The sequence below is a fragment of the Schistocerca cancellata genome, chromosome 4, assembly GCF_023864275.1.
Source record: "Schistocerca cancellata isolate TAMUIC-IGC-003103 chromosome 4, iqSchCanc2.1, whole genome shotgun sequence".
Lineage (NCBI taxonomy): Eukaryota > Metazoa > Arthropoda > Insecta > Orthoptera > Acrididae > Schistocerca > Schistocerca cancellata.
The window spans coordinates 511,631,276-511,646,666 of NC_064629.1; the positions used below are offsets into that span (position 1 = coordinate 511,631,276).

The 15,391-nt window shown below is 41.4% G+C and overlaps 1 protein-coding gene across 1 annotated transcript in view; it reads left to right on the plus strand.

The window, feature by feature from the left end:
* LOC126183195 (calcyphosin-like protein) overlaps positions 1-15,391 on the plus strand; it is a 343,308-nt gene that overhangs the window by 78,966 nt on the left and 248,951 nt on the right. Inside the window, exon 2 of the mRNA XM_049924949.1 lies at positions 10,872-11,025. Within this exon, the coding sequence (XP_049780906.1) occupies positions 10,874-11,025 (152 nt within the window). The 5' untranslated portion in view covers positions 10,872-10,873. The remainder of the gene's footprint in view (positions 1-10,871; positions 11,026-15,391) is intronic.

A 15,391-nucleotide genomic window follows, 5' to 3' on the forward strand; every position in this document is an offset into this window, starting at 1 on the left:
GATAGCTTTCGCTTCCTTTCTCGACGTAACTAAGCCACGGAACTAAGACTTGCTAATACCGCGTCTCGATTTCGTGTCTCCGTTCGGCTATTAATTTCTAGTTCTATTCGACTATCTCGGAACCAAGCCCAAGGGCAGGTTGCTTGTCTAACGGCTTCCAGGGCCAGAAAAAAACTTGGTTTGTATACTTCGCGTAATTATTGACCGAATTTAAAAATTTAAAATGTTGTCACAATCTACTCATTAAAAGGTGTAAACTTACGTAAAACGTTTAAAGCGATAAGACAAGTATTAAAGTCAAAAACGGTATGGTATGTTTGTCTTGAGGCAGCGTAAGTGGCCGTGCGGAAATACTAAGATTATACTCATTTAGTATTTGAGAATGAGAACACTTAGCGACTTCCATCGAACTTTACACTTAATTCCACTTCCTTACGAAACTTTTTATCCCTGACACCACCCACAAAATCATGAAAGGAAAAAAGTTTATCGCTAACTACATTTCTACTGTTCATGCAGTCAAACTTCAGCTCCAGGCATGACGTTTTAATTTATTACTTCTTTGCTTCAGAATCTATTCGCAACACATTTTGCAGGCAGTATCGACATAAGACTGTTACTTGCACAATTATGTCATTGCTCGAGACATTGTTCAGGAGACCAAACGTTATAAACATTCCGATGCATGAAACACGTGCTTTGGCTTAAAATGGAGCGGAGATTACCCAGGCTATAGACATCAAGTGGTTTATAGTGAAACAACTTAGCAACTTCCAATAAATTGTAAGTATAATTTTAAATCTTTTCTATACATTTTTTCGCTTACGTACTTAACGTCAAATATTTAACACATTAACTAATTTGCGAAGTAATCAGACGTTTGAAGCTGTTTTGTACATGGGAGTCCGATTCTTTTAGAATCACGGGTTTACCGGTTGTAATGACAGTTGATTAGGATTTTTCAGAAAATTCTGAACGCATATGATAGCACTTTACACGAGTTATAGCGAAAGCGCAGTGTATGGACGTCTCGGAGCGTATCATTTAGACAGCGCCCACGCCAAGATTTTTTGTTTTTTAGCTATAAGAATCGTTATACGTATATGACAGTGTCTTACAATCAGAGAGCAAAAATACTCCCAGTTACAAGTCAGGACGATGTGTTCCGCTTGTCCATGTTAAACAAACACGAAGCTATAGTGACCTGAAAAACTGATATTTGTTTTGGACAAAATATTCTTCTGTAGCCCTTAATGTTATTTGGCACTTGATAATCTGAAACTTCATTAAAAAATGTGACCATGCGCGCTAAACATCTCACTTATTCTTCAAAAACTATCATTAAATTGTTACGAAATGCCGAATACACCTTTAGGACATTATATTGTCAATATCTGCAACCATTCTTCCTCAGCTGCTATTTAAAATCTTTTTTTCTCTTGAAGATAAGGATTACTGCTTCTAGTCGTTTTCAAATGAATTTTTTAATTATTTTTAACCAAACACGTTCCACGTTATTGTATTAAATGTCTTCAGTGGTCTACAAAGACCGTTGACTGAATACGCCTAAGCTCGTTAAATGAAAAATATTTGGTTAAAAACTATATTAAAATTAGTTGCAAAGGAGGAGTTATAATTGTTATTTTCTACAAGATAAACAGCACTTTTAGAACCATTTTATTTCGGCCACCTCGTGTTTACTAGACAGATCTATAACCCATCTACTACATATGAGCTGACTTTTTTATGTGGACTTTTAGCTGGACGATATAATTTGGCTTTACTCTCGTGATTTCACCGTAGCACGGTCGTTGAACTCCCAATGTCTACACTCACTTTCGCACTCTGCAAGCAACGGGCGATCGATAGCTGCGCCACTGCCCCTAGCACGCTCCACCTTTTTCGAACTGCTCTAAGAGTCTAGAAGGCCAAGACAGACGTTTTAAGTTCCATACTCTCTGCACGATCACATCAATTATCTCCTTTCACCGTTGTGCCACTGTGCCATAGAGCATATGTCATTCTGAACGGAGAGAAGTCCTCAGACGTAAAAGTCTCACTGGAGTATTATAGGGCCATTGCTTTTTACAGTATACATAAATGACCTGGTAGATAAAGTCGGAGGTTCCATGAGCTTTTGCAGACAATGCTGCTGTATACAAAGAAGTCGCGACTCTATAAAATTGTAGTGAAATGCAGGAAGACCTACAGAAGATCAACGATTCGTGCAGGGAGTGGCAATTGACTTTCAACATAAACAAATATAACGTATTGCGAACACATAGACAGAAATACCCTTTAATGTACGATTACAAGATTTCAGAAGTGACTGGAAGTAGTCGCATCCTTAAAATATGTATGAGTATGCGTACGAAGCGATTTGAACTAGAACGACCATATAAAAATAATCGCGAGTAAGGCATGTGCCAGACATATTCATTGGTATGATCATAAGGAAATGTAGTTCATCGACAAAGGAAGTAGCTTACAAAACATTCGTTCGACCAATCCTTGAATATTGCTTATCAGTATGGGATCCGTATCAGATGGAACTAATGGGATAGAGAAGAGCAGCACGTTTCGTAACAGATTCATTTCGTAAGCGCGAAAGCGTCACTGAGATACTCAGCCAACTCCAGTGGCAGACGCTGCAGGAGAGGCATTCTTCATCTAAGTTATGGCCAACTGTTAAAGTACCGAGAATGCACATTCCTCGAAGAGTCAACCAATATATTGATTCCTCCTACGCATATCTCGTGAAAAGACGATGAAGATAAAATTAGAGAGATTCGAGCTCACACGGAGGCTTAGTAGTAATCGCTCTTGCCCCGAACCATACGCGAGTGGAACAGAAAAGACGGAAATGACAGTGTGCACAAAGTACACTCCGCCAGGCACCGTAAGGTGGCTTGTGAAGTACAGATGTAGATGTGACGCACTGTTTGTACCAATTGTCTCCCATGATCAGCATTTCTTTATAAGCGTAAATGTATCAGATTTTTAAAAACAATTAGATGTTAGAATCGGACTGTTCATTTTATTATACGTAAAGCTGTAAATACGATGCGCTTTCCAAATAATCTTAGCCTGATTACTAACTTTATTTACTTTCATCGTACACATGAAAGTGTGTTGTGTAACTAACAGATATTAATGGACAACAGGAAAATAAATCAATAAATGTCCATGTGAGCAACGGTGACAGCACGTAGCACATTTAGTCGATATTAAATTTCAGTCTCATGTGTTAGCCTATGTAATGAGAGAGGTCAAACGGGATATGTTTCGTTTCAGAGGGCTCGTTTTCGAACGTAGATCCCTGGAATCTCGCAAAAACAATTGTTGAGCATTTCCGTGACACTCTCACGGTGACTAAACCAAGGGTGCAGTTTTTCTTTCTGTCTCATCTATTAATACAACTTAGTAAGGGTACGAGACTGTCCAACTACTCAAGAATTGATCGATCGAGGATTTCACATGCGGTCTCTTTAGTTCGTGAATTATAGTTCCTAGGGATTCTTCAAATAAAACTAAGTCTGACAACTGCCATCACCCCTTGCCAGATTGCATATGTGTTCGTTCTACTTTACATCGCTTCGCACGTATACTCCTGTATATTTCACGATGGTGAATTATTCCAGTAACTAGACAAAGGAGATCACATATTTTTGGCTAGTTATTCTCTTAATCTCACATTTGTGTTATGAGATAGATACTATGAGAGTAGCTGTAAATAACGGCAAAATATAGTGACGAAGTATTTTCGCGCAACAAGATTACATTTATAGATAAAGTAATTTGTTAAACTCGCCAAACAAACTCACAATGACATCATTTCGTAGCAGATGGCGAGCTATATAGTAATGCGAAGAAGGTTCTATAGAACTTAACTTTCTAGAAAGTAGGGTAATAATCACAACTGACATAAACTGAAGAGTGGTAATGTTATACATTCTAAGTGCTAAATCTCACAACCATCAGGAGAATCAATAAACACTGTATCTCTTTTTGTACATAACTTATCTCTATCCAAAAATAATAGAGATGGTATTCTGATTCCACGGAATTACGCTGCTCACCTCATCAGTGGAAAAATAATGAGACAAATTAGAAAATAAATTACGTATTAATAATGTACTAGGTGTCACACCAGAGAACGTATAATACAAGTACAGAAATATAGCAGTAATGTTTTAACTATCAGAACTGAAGTCAACAAAAACCGTGTCTGATATCGTTCAAATTTTTACAGGAGACTAGTAAAAATAAGGTAAGCAAAAAATCTTTTAGTATTGACTTCTTTTTCTTATAGAATACCATCTGTGGGACCGGATGCAAAGTTTACCGTAGAACTCGCTCTACTCTTGAGGTAGATATGGTAACATCTGCAATAGGTCTTTCTGTTTTGCAGCATAAACATGGGTGGTCTTTCAGATGAAGTACGAGATGGCATACATCAACCATGGCATTCCCTTCTCTTTTGGATACATGGATATTTTTTTCATTCTGGATGAGTGTGAGATACTTCGATAATACTGCTTTTTGCTTTTTATGCTATTTCTGAAACCCAAATTATCTCCTTTCATTGTAAAGATGTTTTATTGATACAAACAAAAGCTTACATGCACACTGCTTAACACACAAAGTGCGCATCAATTAAACAGAGGAGACCTCGACAAATGACACTTGTAACTCCTGAGGGAAGCATTGCTTGGCAGAAAGACCATGCACCATGTAGTAATGAATCTTTGAAACATTTTCTCTATGATTTGACAGTTGGAACAGATATAGGGACATTCAACAGAGTACCGAGAATACAGCTTCACTGAAAATACGTTTTGTGACAAAAATAGCATGAAGGACGTTTGACATTTCCACTCTTGAGTTGTTTTTAGGCCTAATTTCGTTGCAATAATTATTACTTAAAATATGTTTGCATATTACAGACATGAATAAAAATGCTCACTGATGATGGCCCAAAAGATACTGAAACATGTTCGAGCAGTGAGAAGAACAGTTGTTTGTACACTAGGAGACTTGAATTCCCGTTATTGATACATATTTTTGTTAGCAAGTCTTCATTCTCGTAACATACGTGCTCGGTTATTCTGTATTAATGTATTCTACTAGCTAGATATTGTGAAAAAATTTATAGAAGATTTTTGGACGTCAAGGGGCGTGGCATCAACCTGAGATCGCTGTTTACTGTCTTCTGGATCTCAAGAACGAATGCAGAAAGTTGCGTATCACACGATCGGATCTTGCCAGAAAAATCACCATACACAAGCACAAAATACGTCCCATCACCCTACCATACATGGACGTCAGTGAGATAGGCCCATAAACCTGAAAATCATCTTAGAGATTTGAATACTCTGCTCCTTTGCCCAGTCACATGGCATGAAACCCGGAGTCGTTGCAGTGACTTATGATACACTGTTGCAGAAAGTGGGACTATATCTCCCGCATAGTTGACGTACTGTATCTGAATACTTGATGTCATGCTCTTTGACGTCAAAAAATCTTCTATAATTTTTTTCACAATCTCTAGCTAGTAGGATACATTAACACAGAATAACCGAGCACGTATGTTACGAGAATGAAGACTCCCTATCAAAAATATATATCAATCACGGGAATTTAAGCCTTCTAGTATGCAAACAACTGTTCTTTTTAATGCTCGAACATGTTTCAGTATCTATGTGCCATCATCAGAGGGCATTTTTATTCAGGTCTGTAAAATGAAACGTATTCTAACTAATAATTATTGCAAAGAAATTAGGCCTAAAAACAATTGAGGAGTGGAAATGTCAAACGTCCATCATGCAAATTTTTTCACAAAACACATCTTCATTGCAGTATCCGAACACTCCAAGTAATGCAGAAATGACCACTAGATGTCACGAGAGGTGGACCTGTAAGTCTAAAAAGCAGTCAGGGGCCATTTGTGGTCAGCAGCGAAGCAGTAACACCAGAATGGATCGGTCAGGAGAGCTCAATGACTTCGAACGTGGGCTAGTCATTTGACGTCACCTAAGTAACAGATCCATCAGGGATATTTTAACCCTCCTAAAGCTGGTGATGTGACTGTGAAGTGGATGCGCGAAAGAGCAACCGTAGCTAAACCAAGACCAGCCGGACCTCATGTACAAACGGACAGGGAACGTCGAGTATTGCGGTGGGTGGTTATAACAAGTTGTATGAAATCACCAAAAGGAATCACTCGTGAGTTCCAAAGTGCTACCAGCAACCCAGCTAGAACAGTGACTGTGTGTAGGCAGTTAAAAAGAATGAGGTACATTGGTCGATCTGTTCCTCATAAACTACACATTTCTGCACTTGCCACTCGACAGTGGATGACTGGAAGCGAGTGATTTGGAGTGATAAATCACGCTGTACCATGTGGCAATCCGATGGAACAGTTTGGGCTTGGTGGATTCCTTGAGAACGTTACTTGCCATTATCTGCAATGCCAACAGTGAACTACAGATGAAGAGCTGTTGCGGCATGGAGATCCTTTTTGTGGTTAGGGTGTAGTCCCATTATTGCAGTTAAGAAAACGCTAAATGTGGAAATATATGAACGCAATTGACAGCATCGTGTAGGCGTACAGTAAAGGAACAGTGGACACGAAGAGTGATTGTATCAGCATGACAATACACCTTATCATAAGGCAGAATTTGTAAGGCAATTGTTTGTGGACAACAAAAATCCTGAGACAGACTGGTCTGCCCAGAGTCCAGACCTGAACCCTATGGAACGCCTTTGGGATGAGTTAGACGCCTATTTCTCTCCAGACCCTATTGACTAACATTGTTACCTTCTCTGGTTTCGACTTTGAGAAAGAATGGGCTGCCATTCCTCCCATTCCTCCCTAGATATTCAGACACCTCATTGTAAGTGTCCCCAACAGAGTTCAAGCCGTCATAAAGGGCGAAGGGTGGATATACCACACATCAATGTGCAACAATAGGTGTCCCGATACTATTGATCAGATAGTGTAGAATTTAACAGGAATACCGTCAGATACATTGGCCTTTATCGAGCTACTTGAACTAATATTCATTTACGGGCTCGCATGTATCCATAGCTGAGATTTTAACGTCTGTGTGACTGTCGAATTCTGAACTTCGTTATGGCCTTCTTCGATTTAGTATTATAGCTTTCATTTGATCATCTTCAGTTCCAGTGCAGTCTTGGTCAATGTGAACCTGTGCAGACGATTTTGTTCCATCGACTAATTTTACGTGATACCAAGACGTTTGAGATTTTTTTTGACAGGCAGACAGAAATGCATATCGTATAGTTTTCCTTTCGCTCGTTTCGTTACTGTTTCGGGGAAATGGATCGACATACTGTTCACTGTCTAGCACACACACCAGTTGTTGGAGTCGCACCTGCTACAGCGACAAGATTCATACAGTTTTAGTTAAAGCGTCGTCGGTTGTAGAGGAAGACAGTCATCGCCACGGACTTCGCTCACCTAGCTACACCTACAGATGTGTTTTGTCGTGTAAACATGTCGCGCTTGTCTGTCCCTTCTGTCGCTCACGAAGGACGCGACGATCTTGCTTTATGCACGCTATATAGCTCGCGGCAGTGACCTACATTATTTGTTTCACTTTACTTTGGACACTTCTGTTAATCAATATCACGTGAAGGCAAAATATTGTTGCGGTTCGACGAGAATCACTACGGCAATTTGTTCGTCGTACATCTTACTCCTGCTGCGACGTCAATGTGAAGATAGGAGGTATAATGTGGTGAAAGAAAATTTACCTATTATCGAGACAAAGGACGTACAGGGGGTCTGGGTGTAAGTGGAGACACATTCCAATAGTGCGTGAACGTTTCCAGCAGAGCACATAGACGAATACCAACGGTCAAGTGGAACTATCAATATCAGCGTTGAATAAAATTAAACGGAAGGCGACTGCCCATCCAGTCCAGATAATGACTGCTGTAAAAGACTTGGAGGTATTAGTTTAAGATACAAAGAAGAGCAATCACAGAGGAGACTAATGACACCCTGTTACTGTACTCAACTGCTGAGGCTATAGCAACAAAGTGTCAAGAGTTTAAAGCGCTCTAAAAGGCATTGATCTTCCACAAAACTAGATACCGAAATGAGACTAAAACTTGAAATCGATATCAGTGAGGTTTTGTGGTTATCCCTAAGCGTTTATCGAAATGATGTGCTATTGGGAAATACAGGTAGTGTAGGGGAACGAAGGTAAAATGGCGAAGTTGGGAAAAGTGGCCACTCTTTATCTGATGTCTTCAACTGTACTGTTTCCTGCCGAGAAATGGCCAAACTAGGTGTAATCGACACCATTATTGTCGTCAGTGACGTTGACAAAGGTAGCTTGCTCCGTTGTCTTTCTGTGAAAACGTTTAGGTTTTCCGATCGTTTGATGAAAGTAAGTCACTCATATTACTTTAATTGTTTCATTTTTATGTAGAGCAATAGGTTTTTGCGTTATCGCGGCTCACTCAATGTCCATTGACTTCCAAATGTAAGTCACTGTCGTTTCCTTCTGTTGTATTGTTTCTCGTGTGAACCACTGATACAGACATGGCGTCTGATCGGAAAAACCGGCCACGCTACACGTCGGGAAAAGCGCCCAAGATGGCCACTTTTCCCGACGATTAGCCACTACTCGCGACAGTTCATCTTCAATGTGTTTATCCCAGTGAGAATTAGCTAATTCCATATTTTGTGCCTCGTATGACAATTGAAATTAAAGCATTACAAATCGTTTTACATACAAAAGTAATATCTGTTAGTCTGCACTTCTGAAAGGATTTGTAAGACAGTTTCTCAAGCATGAGATCGAAAAGTAGTAGTACGAAATTTTTATATAATTTGGAATCGTCTGGCCGGCCGGTGTGGCCGTGCGGTTAAAGGCGCTTCAGTCTGGAACCGCGTGACCGCTACGGTCGCAGGTTCGAATCCTGCCTCGGGCATGGATGTGTGTGATGTCCTTAGGTTAGTTAGGTTTAATTAGTTCTAAGTTCTAGGCGACTGATGACCTCACAAGTTGAGTCGCATAGTGCTCAGAGCCATTTGAACCATTTTTTTGGAATCGTCTTCTTCTTCCATATAATTTATGTGATGTCCTCGTTTCTTCTCTTTCCTCTTTCTAACAAACAATCTTGTCATCACTAATTCTGTAACTATTCCTGTCATTGTCAAAAATTATTCTCCGCTTAACTTCACTAACCCTCCCAGAATCACCGATTTAGTTGCCCTCGTTTATTCCCCGGTTATGCATTATTATGTATTTGTACAGCGCGTTTTTCGCGCACTTACGAGAACTGAACTTAAGCGCTGCTGAGCGGGAACTGTATAACTGGCCCTTAGTAGTGTAGCGATTTGCCAAAAATTTTCTGTCAAAATTTCATTTTCTTGGATACGCCGAGAAGATAATATGTAATCTTACTTATTTTTTATTTCTGTTAGCCGTTTATTCCCACTCTAGCAGTCTGAATCCATGGATTTCACTAATAATTATAACAACGCTGATCTTTCGCACACCCAATCAACCACATGAACAAACAGCGATTGGCGTCCACCCGTTCGGGTTTATTCGGCTGAGCTGGTATAGGCCCGTCCCCTTTTGTCTGTGGGAAAGTTTTTTGTTTCTAGATGCGACGGGAATTCCCCTGGCAGAGACAGCACGTACATTATGCACACATTCAAAAATCAGCTTATGAAGAAATCAACTTAGAATGTGTTCAAAAATGTTCAAAAACCAACAGGGATGCGTTTCAAAATCATATGAATAATCGACAGACCAACGTGCGCCGGATGCTAGGCGCTTTGTGAAATGAAATTCTTCAGTAATATGAATTTGGCGCCCCCTGAAATTGCTGCCCGGGGCAGGTACCCCGGAGCTCCCCCCCCGCCCCTTGTTGGCATTAGCATTCAATATTGCGGTTGCGGTGCCATGGTAGACGAAATGTGGGTGTCGAATATCATTGTCCCTTCGCGATCTCGCACTCAAGGGGCTCCTTGTCAGTGTTTATGGCGTGGTATCTCCTGAACTATTTGTCGCAAAGTGATATAATTTTGCATGTACATTAAGTTGTATATGTGGATACCGTCTGCAAAACGTGTCGCAAATACAGTTAGTGATTAAGAAGTAATAAATTAAAACGTCATGGCTGATGCAGCAGTTTTATTGCATGAATGGCGAAAATGTAGTTAGGGATAAACTTTTCCCTTTCTCGTATTTTTTGGAGGGGAGTGTCAGCAATAAAAAGTCTTCTGAAGGTTTTTAATTACGTGTAAAGTTTATTGCAAGTCACTAAATGCTTTCATTCTCAAATATTGGACGAATATAGTCCGATTCATTGAACTGCTCATCAGTCATTGTTGTGAGAGCGCTGTTTTCCCATACAGGAGAGTAATATTCACCAGCAATATTCACAAGAGCGAGTGCACCAGAGCGTAGAGTAGTGGCGTCTGCAGCCCAAATGCTTTCGGCAATTTTGAGCCAAGTTTCTTAGATAAGATCCAAAGTGGTTTCTAGATGTATTGGATTGTAGTTGTCCATTGCTTTTGTAACGGTCTCCAATATATCAAAAGTGTGTCTGTTAATGTGCTTGTCGAATTTTCGGTTCAAATGGTTCAAATGGCTCTGAGCACTATGGGACTTAACTGCTGTGGTCATCAGTCCCCTAGAACTTAGAACTACTTAAACCTAACTAACCTAAGGACATCACACACATCCATGCCCGAGGCAGGATTCGAATCTGCGACTGTAGCGGTCGCGCGGCTCCAGACTGTAGCGCCTAGAACCGCACGGCCACTCCGGCCGGCTCGAATTTTCGGTTTTGACTGATAAGGTTGTTGGCACGTGTTGCAGGGATGTGGAACCGTCCGCAGTCAGCCAACTCCCGCCAAGAGGCGGACATGGTGAACAAGGCGCGGCGACAGTTGTCGGCCGCAAAGGACCCCGTGGACAAGCTGCGCCTACTCTGCCTCTCCAGGGGCACCACGGGAATCCTCGGCCTCGGCAGGTACAGCGCTGTGGCCTCTTGCTCTTCTCTTTCGTGTGCCGTCCTTTCCATATATTACTTATTCCTCACTCTTCCATCATTTACATCCTTCATATTGGCTTTCTCTTAATAGACAATCACCGTCTGGGTTACAACTTTTTATTTACTGACAGTCTGTTACAATCTACGCTGCAGATCATCTTCAGGTCTAGGTTGGAACAAAAAGGCTGTAACAATAATGGTATTACAGAAGTGTGATATTATGAACACTTGTCTCTGGATAGTATAAACAACTACAGAACACGAACTGACATACATCTGGCGCCGCCATGCATAATTTGTCAACGTTGTGTGAAACTAACATAAAAAACACGGATGTGGTGGGAAAAAATTTTCGTACAGTCACGTGACATGTGCGACAGTCGTAGGTGTAAAACTTTTTCTCCATATATAACTAAATTTTAAAAAATTAATAAAAATTCAGACGTTTAGGACAGTTAATGTAGTACATTTCAGCGTGAATGGCGCCTTACACAGTAATAGATTACAAGCAAACGTTATAATCATACTGACAAGAAACTGTGCAGCGTACATTTTCGTTCTTCTACACATATTATGAAAAGCCAGTGCAAAGTTACCGAATATGTCTGAGGCTTTTAAGATATTGTCTTCGTTTTAATGAATAAGACTAAAAATACACTGAGGGCTCTTACTGTAAGGTAAAAATGGGAGAGATAAAAAGAAGATTAGTTACAAAATAACTGCGTTAATGTAGTAAATTTCAGCGCGAATGATGCGTTACACGGTAATATAAAAAACAAGTGTTACAGACATACTGACAGCACGCTGTGTATCGTAAAATTTTATAATTGTTTACATATTTTAAAAGACAGTGCAAAATCACCGAACATACCTAAAACTTTTCGAATTCGCCTTCTTTTTAATGAATAAGAATAGAAGTAAACTGAGGAGTCTTTCTGTAAACTAAAAAAGGGGGAAGAAATTGGAGATTAGTTGCGAAATAATCACAGAAAAAATGACCCTAGTTACGAAATAACCATTGCTACTTTTAGCAAACAATTAATACAAATTACCAAAGGTGTTAAGTGATAATAGTTTGAGAATCGGCCATTATGTAGACGTTAGCAACACAACAGCACTCTACTTTTCAAACTGCTTAGCCAGTTCCTTCTTTTGTTTGAGTGCGAGGGGTATCATAAAATTTTAATAATCAACTCGAAAAAAATAAAGATAGGTAATTAATTTTTTGCTCGTTTGGAAGTACACATCCCCAGTCGTGACACACACTGAAATTCCAGCGGGAAGCTACTGTAAAATGATTCGATTGACGAGAAGCAGAACACGAGCTGACCAATTATATTCGTGGCCACAGCAATATAAAACTTTGCACAACAACAGGAAAGAGATCGTCCTAGTGAAGCAATTCTCAACTACAGGTCAGAATAGAGACTTCAATGCGAACCTTGACGAGGGACACTTCGCAGCAGCTTGCAGGTCGCTCAAGATTTTCTTCCCGAGCGTCGCTACCGATAACACCACGAGAAGTGCATGCTTGAACATAAATGCAAAAAATGTTCAAATGTGTGAATTCCTAAGGGACCAAACTGCTTAGGTCATCGGTACCTAGACTTACACACTACTTAAAGTTAGGTATGCTAAGAACAACACACAAACCCATGCCCGAGGGAAGACCCGAACCTCCTGAGGGAGGGGCCGCGCAGTCCGTGACATGACGCCTCAAACCGTGCGGCGAACATAAATGTAGATGTTAGCCAAGTGTACAGGTTGTGCTCTCGTATTTGACCACGAGCTGCACCTGTGCATTATGCCAAACATATTACAAGCGATAGTGTGATAACAGTGTTTTGTTTAGTTGTGAGTGCACTATGTTGGAGTTAAACGAATTCGAACGTGGGCAGATTGTTGGTTCTCGTTTGGTGGATTCTTACGTAACCAAGTTAGCCGAAGTGTTTGCTATTTCAAGGGCCACCGTACCGAAGATTTATACCGCATAGAGGCTAAGCAGAAAAACATCATCCGCTAAGTCACAAAGCGAATGAAAATGTGTCTTGAGTGAGGGTGACACATGGCCATTGAAGAGATTTTTGACGAAAAATAACCTGACGACAGCTGCAAAAATCACTGCAAAATTGAACGTCGCCTTCACGAACCCTGTCAGCACCAAAACAACACGAAGGGAGCTCCATAAACAGGAATTGCATGGCGAACTGGAATTCCAAAACCACTCATCAGTATGCGATTGCTTGTAACAGGAAAACGTGGTGCCGAAACCAGAAAACTTGGACTATAGAGCAATGGAAGAAAGTCATTTGGTCGGATGAGTTTTGTTTCACCCTGTTTCCAACTTCTAGCCGGGTTTAGGCCCCAAGAGTGAAACATGGCGGGGGTTCGGTGATGATTTGGGCAGCCATATTGTGGTATTCCAAGGGCCCATGGGTACTCTGCAAGGTCGCGTTACTGCCAAGGCTTTCCCACCAAGGAAAAATCCTTTGCAGTACCGGGAATAGAACCTTGGTCCTCCGCATGGCAGCAATATACGCAGTCAATATTTTTTTTGTTTTTTTCCCACTTTTTTGACAGATTAAAATAGTGTGACAGACAGAGACTCAAACCCGGGACCTTTCGCGGGCAAGCGCTCTACCATTTTTTTTTTCTTTCGCTCTGCATTATTGCTCCCCTTGACTTGGCTTCTCCGCCATTCACAAGTTTCTCTTCAAAAGTCTGTGATTTTCATTTAAGCACAAAAGTATTTTTTTATTCATCTTTTAAAATTATGATTTATGCATTATTGCTCCCCTTGACTTGGCTTCTCCGCCATTCACAAGTTTCTCTTCAAAAGTCTGTTATTTTCATTTAAGCACAAAAGTATTTTTTTATTCATCTTTTAAAATTATGATTTCTTCGTGTTAAATAAAGAAAAATGGTTCAAATGGCTCTGAGCACTATGGGACGCAACTGCTGTGGTCATAAGTCCCCTAGAACTTAGAACTACTTAAACCTAACTAACCTAAGGACAGCACACAACACCCAGCCATCACGAGGCAGAGAAAATCCCTGACCCCGCCGGGAATCGAACCCGGGAACCCGGGCGTGGGAAGCGAGAACGCTACCGCACGACCACGAGATGCGGGCGAAATAAAGAAAATAAATCCAGCTTATCGATGATATACAAAGAAAAGTATAACTTCCTCTGAATTTTTTCTTTATTCGGTAATGTTCTGAGGTGATTTTTTAAAGTCTTTAGATGCAAGATTGCTACAAAAATACAGTGATCAGCCAGAACATTATGACCACCGACGTACTGTCGATATAAACCAGTCCAGGCGACAGCAGCGTCACTTGGTGACGGATGACTGCTAGTCAGACACATGCACGGTGCATGTAGTATCAGTAGCGTGTGTACAATGGGGAAGGCGCGCTATCTATTTGAGTTAGACCGAGGGCAGATTGTGATGGCCCGGAGGCTCAGCACGAGCATTTCGGAAATTGCACGACTTGTCCGGTGATCGAGGGTGATGTGGTGAGCGTCTTTAACCCGTGGCGAAACCAAGTTGAAATCATGTCCAGATGTTATGGGGCTGGACGACCACCCCTCGTTTGAGATGTTGGACGTTGTAGGCTGAGCAGACTGGTAAAACAGGATAGGCGGCGAACTGCGGCGGAACAAACATCAGACTTTAATGGTTCAAATGGCTCTGAGCACTATGGGACTTAACATCTGAGGTCATCAGTCCCCTAGAACTTAGAACTACTTAAACCTAACTAACCTAAGGACATCACACACATCCATGCCCGAGGCAGGATTCGAACATGCGATCGTAGCGGTCGCGCGGTTCCAGACTGTAGCGCCTAGAACCGCTCGGCCACACCGGCCGGCTTCAGACTTTAATGTTGGGTAGAGTACAAGTGTTGGTGAACAAACAGTGCACGGAACACTCCTAACGATGGGCCTCCGGAGCAGACGTCGCATACATTTGCCAATGTTAACACCACGACATCGGCACTGGACGTTGGTTTTGTGGCAGAGCGTTGCATGGTCTGATGAATCCTGCTGCCTTGTTGAGCGTGACGATGGGAGGACACGAATCCGACATCTTTCAGGGGAAGAGCTCCTTGACGCCTGTACTGCGGGACGGAGACAAGCTGGCAGCGGCTCCGTAATGCTCTGGGGGACACTCACGCGGCCGTCCATGGGTCCAGTGAAGCTCGTGCAAGGCACCATGACGTTCGAGGAGTATCGTACACTGGTTGCAGACCACGTACACCCCTTCATGATGATTATGCTTCTCGACGGCAGTGGGCAAGATAATGCGCCATGGCACAAGGCCAGGAGTGTGATGGAGAG